The sequence below is a fragment of the Cyprinodon variegatus genome, unplaced genomic scaffold (assembly GCF_000732505.1).
Source record: "Cyprinodon variegatus isolate N-32 unplaced genomic scaffold, C_variegatus-1.0 Scaffold923, whole genome shotgun sequence".
NCBI lineage: Eukaryota > Metazoa > Chordata > Actinopteri > Cyprinodontiformes > Cyprinodontidae > Cyprinodon > Cyprinodon variegatus.
Genome location: NW_015151376.1, coordinates 150186 through 156256, shown reverse-complemented (window position 1 = coordinate 156256; position 6071 = coordinate 150186). Strand labels below are relative to the sequence as shown.

General features: G+C 35.9%; 1 protein-coding gene across 1 annotated transcript in view; it reads right to left on the bottom strand.

The window, feature by feature from the left end:
* Positions 1-5407, bottom strand: part of LOC107099953 (collagen alpha-3(IX) chain-like) — a 56194-nt gene extending 50787 nt beyond the window's left edge. The window contains exon 1 of the mRNA XM_015398284.1: positions 5347-5407. Within this exon, the coding sequence (XP_015253770.1) occupies positions 5347-5407 (61 nt within the window). The remainder of the gene's footprint in view (positions 1-5346) is intronic.
* Positions 5408-6071: the final 664 nt, after the last annotated feature.

The window sequence follows — 6071 nt, the reverse complement described above, 5'->3', positions numbered from 1 at the left end:
CCATGTTGGATTTGTAAAGCCCCCAAAATGAGAGCAGAGAAAGGGAATGTCGTGATTATCGGAGAGGAGGTTTAATCTGATTTGATGCTATGACAAAGAGCAGCACACTGTCTATGCTATTTCTGGCCTTGCATCCTCTAATAATGAGATGCTGTATGTAGGTGTGGCCATAACCTTTCTTTCTTTGTTTTTGTTTGGTTTTTTCTAGGAGAAATTGACATTACGAGTGACATTTGCATGATGTGCTCTAACCTAATTTCTAACAGAAATGATGTACTTACGTCCGAGAGCTGCTGCAAAGAGATGGGAAAGAAGAGCCACGCATAGGAGAGAGCGTGCCGACGCTGATGGATGGCATTGTTTCTCTCTGTTAAGGAACGATAGAGAAAATCAGTATTCAGTCATATGTCTCAGTCTTTTTGACATTTTCCCTTTTATCTCAATCAATAAAATGCTGCAGGAATGTCACGCAGCACTTAGTAACCTTGGTGCTCAGACTTGGCAGCATTAAAAGGAAGATTTCAAACAATTGCTTGATTGTGTTTGCTTTAACACTAAGAAAGGGAAAGCTAACAAATAACTGCTATGGAAGATTGAAAAAAAGGTACATGAATATTACCTCAAAATTTGGAGAAAGTTCAATCAAAGATCAAACTATTTATCTGCTGTATAGGGACAAATTATATATATCTTTAATGGCATTTTGCTTTAGCTCTTTGAACTCTATATAAGCTGCTGGAACCATAATTTCCTTGAAGGAGTTCTCCCAAGGGATAAATAAATTTGTGTCCAAGTCTAATTCTGATTATATATAAATATTGAAAGATGTCAGGTATTTGTTTGTAAGGCTCCCATTTTAAACAAAGTGCAACAGCTGTATCCCAAGAAAGAAAGAAAGAAAGAAAGAAAGAAAAATCTCGTGTAAATCACTTAAATGATAGTCATTATATCCCAATAGATATTGTGCAATAGAACACACAACTAGAATAGAATATAGAATAATTTTCCCTTGAGTTTTTCATCAGTGTGCATCTGTGGACAAAATTATTGATACCCTCTGTTTAATGAAAGGAAAAACCAACAAATGTCACATAAATGACAAAAGTAATATTAGATAAAATGTATATGAAAATAAACAAATACATTTCAGACCTTTCAAAAAAGGCTTCAACAGAATTATTGCATAAAAAAAACGAGCCTGAAAAAAGTCATGGTCCCTTTAAATGAATGTTTTGTTGCTCAACATTTAAAGTCAATCATTGCTTAATTTTTCCATTTGTGAGTATAGAACTATTGTGCCTTTGCAAAAAAAGTCATTTTCTTCCTCATCTATCCATAGGAGATTCTCCCGGAAGCTTTTCTGCTTGTCAACATGTAGTTTGGAGACTTTTACTCTGGATTTTTTTATGATTTGTTTTCAACAATGGTGTCCTCTTTGGTCGTCTCACACTAAGTCCACTTTTGCTCAAACGACGATGGATGGTGCGATCTGACACTGGTGCTGCTTCAACTTGAAGTTTCTGTTATCAGGTCTTTGATTTGTCATGAAATTCCTCCTGCAGCTACATCTAGAGAGTTTGGTAACACTCCCATGGATCTTACATTTCTGAAGAATTCCCCAAAAGTTTGAAGACTTTTTGCTTCCCATCCAGGAAGCTTTTTCAATTCAAAAATTCCAATTTCTTTCTTTCTTTTTTTTTTTTTGGAATGGCTATGCCTGGTAATCTTCACCAGCATTTCTGAATAATATGTGCAATGTACTGGTGAAAATTCTCAGTCAGTGAGGTCATCGTCATTTCAAAAAAGTGAAGAAGAAAAAAACAATCCACTGGTTTTTGTTTCCAAGTTTTAGATGTTTAGCATCTCATCAAAGAAGCTTTCTCAATTCAAAATAAAAGAAATATGTGCAACTGTTGTCACAGGCTTCTACTTTTAACATCCTTGTCTATATTTATCTTTCTAAACTCCAGAGACAACTCTTTCCTTCGCTTCCTCTGGTCCATGTTGAGTGCGGTACACACCATGTCATCAAACAGCACAGAGACTACCTGTAACCCTATATGTCTGACTTTACTTTGTTCATTTTCACTTTTTTGGATTATTCCTTTTTAGGAGTTATTTCTGAGACCATTGCGGATTTTTCTTTCAATAAACGAAGGACACCAACAAGTTTGTCTTTACATGTCTGTAAATGTCTGATCACACCACCATGCAACTATTTTTTATATTTAATCTATGTAATAGAAATAACATTATGAAACAACGAAGACATAAATACATAATACTGTTGTCGATGGGGTGCTTGTGCATGTAACAGTCCCAACAACCAGAACATATACCGTATGCCTAGTGAAAGGGCAACCTTCATACAGCGTGGCCTTTTCAGAAATTGAATGTGTGCAAATGAAACACAGGGTTTCGGCGGACTCTAATAAATTCGATCTAACCCCCTTTACACACTGCCTTGTCATAAGAAATAATATATATACATATTGTTCCAAGCACATCAGAGTTGTAGATATTTGTTAACTTTATTTGTATATTTTATTTGCATTTGCATATTTGTGTCCTGATAGAATAAAAAAAAAATGTGAGAGAAAACCATTTAAAAAAACAGTCAAAAATCATGTTTGTCTTTTATTTAATCCTTTCAATGGCAGCCTGGTAAAGACTAAATCCAATGTTGACGATACTGGTGATCTTGTTACCGAATACCTCTTGTGTCGCATTTATTAAAGCAGAATTAATGGCGATTCAAGGAAAGTTCTGAGGTAAATTCTTGCATAACCTGACTTTTCTGTTTCAGAATGCTAGAAAATCATTATCCAGAGTAAAATTGAGACCAAAATTTACCGTGTGAAACAACACTGCCCAGTAGCAGAGTTCTTTGGAGTAACCCTACAGTAAGCATGTCCTATTTTTTATCTGAGACTTTCTGAGGTACCTTGTAAGGTTGGAGAGCAAATACTGTGAAGAAATCTCAGTTGAGATAAGGTGGTTGAAGCGCAGGTAGATGTTTAATCTTTTAAACTGGTAGGTNCATCAGTGTGCATCTGTGGACAAAATTATTGATACCCTCTGTTTAATGAAAGGAAAAACCAACAAATGTCACATAAATGACAAAAGTAATATTAGATAAAATGTATATGAAAATAAACAAATACATTTCAGACCTTTCAAAAAAGGCTTCAACAGAATTATTGCATAAAAAAAACGAGCCTGAAAAAAGTCATGGTCCCTTTAAATGAATGTTTTGTTGCTCAACATTTAAAGTCAATCATTGCTTAATTTTTCCATTTGTGAGTATAGAACTATTGTGCCTTTGCAAAAAAAGTCATTTTCTTCCTCATCTATCCATAGGAGATTCTCCCGGAAGCTTTTCTGCTTGTCAACATGTAGTTTGGAGACTTTTACTCTGGATTTTTTTATGATTTGTTTTCAACAATGGTGTCCTCTTTGGTCGTCTCACACTAAGTCCACTTTTGCTCAAACGACGATGGATGGTGCGATCTGACACTGGTGCTGCTTCAACTTGAAGTTTCTGTTATCAGGTCTTTGATTTGTCATGAAATTCCTCCTGCAGCTACATCTAGAGAGTTTGGTAACACTCCCATGGATCTTACATTTCTGAAGAATTCCCCAAAAGTTTGAAGACTTTTTGCTTCCCATCCAGGAAGCTTTTTCAATTCAAAAATTCCAATTTCTTTCTTTCTTTTTTTTTTTTTGGAATGGCTATGCCTGGTAATCTTCACCAGCATTTCTGAATAATATGTGCAATGTACTGGTGAAAATTCTCAGTCAGTGAGGTCATCGTCATTTCAAAAAAGTGAAGAAGAAAAAAACAATCCACTGGTTTTTGTTTCCAAGTTTTAGATGTTTAGCATCTCATCAAAGAAGCTTTCTCAATTCAAAATAAAAGAAATATGTGCAACTGTTGTCACAGGCTTCTACTTTTAACATCCTTGTCTATATTTATCTTTCTAAACTCCAGAGACAACTCTTTCCTTCGCTTCCTCTGGTCCATGTTGAGTGCGGTACACACCATGTCATCAAACAGCACAGAGACTACCTGTAACCCTATATGTCTGACTTTACTTTGTTCATTTTCACTTTTTTGGATTATTCCTTTTTAGGAGTTATTTCTGAGACCATTGCGGATTTTTCTTTCAATAAACGAAGGACACCAACAAGTTTGTCTTTACATGTCTGTAAATGTCTGATCACACCACCATGCAACTATTTTTTATATTTAATCTATGTAATAGAAATAACATTATGAAACAACGAAGACATAAATACATAATACTGTTGTCGATGGGGTGCTTGTGCATGTAACAGTCCCAACAACCAGAACATATACCGTATGCCTAGTGAAAGGGCAACCTTCATACAGCGTGGCCTTTTCAGAAATTGAATGTGTGCAAATGAAACACAGGGTTTCGGCGGACTCTAATAAATTCGATCTAACCCCCTTTACACACTGCCTTGTCATAAGAAATAATATATATACATATTGTTCCAAGCACATCAGAGTTGTAGATATTTGTTAACTTTATTTGTATATTTTATTTGCATTTGCATATTTGTGTCCTGATAGAATAAAAAAAAAATGTGAGAGAAAACCATTTAAAAAAACAGTCAAAAATCATGTTTGTCTTTTATTTAATCCTTTCAATGGCAGCCTGGTAAAGACTAAATCCAATGTTGACGATACTGGTGATCTTGTTACCGAATACCTCTTGTGTCGCATTTATTAAAGCAGAATTAATGGCGATTCAAGGAAAGTTCTGAGGTAAATTCTTGCATAACCTGACTTTTCTGTTTCAGAATGCTAGAAAATCATTATCCAGAGTAAAATTGAGACCAAAATTTACCGTGTGAAACAACACTGCCCAGTAGCAGAGTTCTTTGGAGTAACCCTACAGTAAGCATGTCCTATTTTTTATCTGAGACTTTCTGAGGTACCTTGTAAGGTTGGAGAGCAAATACTGTGAAGAAATCTCAGTTGAGATAAGGTGGTTGAAGCGCAGGTAGATGTTTAATCTTTTAAACTGGTAGGTGTGTGCTGGGGGAGCAGCACATCCAAGAAGGAAACATCCAACCTGGACAAACTGGTGAGGCGAGCCGGCTCTATGATTGGCAAGAATCTGGACCCTCTGGGGACGGTGGTAGAGACAGGGACACTTAACAAACTGGACATTATGAACAATGCCAGACACCCTCTGTACAATGTCTTCACCACTCAGAGGAGCCTGATCAGTGGGAGATTGCTCCTCCCTAAATCCAGGACCAACAGACTGCTGAACTCCTTTGTTCCCCAAGCTATCAAGCTGTACTTCTCCTCACTTGGGTAAAGGAGGAGGTGATAGGAAGAGGTAAAAGGGTCAGTAACCCCCTCCTTTGACATCGTATAGAAAACATTACCTATTGTCACTCGTTTGCAATGTTCTTCTCTCTCCCTGTGACATAACCCAAGCCTAACTACTGTGTAGCCTGTATAATTTTTTTTACTTATTTATAAGGTCAGTACATCTCTGCAGTACAAGTAAAATAACCCAAGTCAGCTACTGTAGAGTCTGTATAATTTCCGCTTATTTATAAGGTCAGTACATTTCTGCAGTGCAAAGTGCAATATCCCACGTCAACTACTATTAGTCTTCTTTAACTCTCTACTGTGCAGATATTTTATATCTAAGGGAAACATATTCCAGAACATTACAACTGTTTTCTTTATTTATGCTTTTTTGTACTATATACACTCTTTTTATATTTTCTGTCATATTTTTTTTAATCTTTAATGGCATCAGGCTTTTGCTGTATATAAGCTACTGGAACCGGAATTTCCCTAAAGGAGTAACCCCAATGGATAAATAAAGTTGAGTCTAAGTGTAAGTCTAAATGATGTTCTTGTACCAATGATGTCATTCATTTTGTGATGGTAAACAATATGAAAAGAAAAAAAAAACAATCATCATACAGTATGTTTTGAGAGGGGCAATTAATAATTGGCTGTAGGTTTTAAGGTCGCACGACTTTCTACCAATAATGGCAAGGTGGTATAAATTAGAATT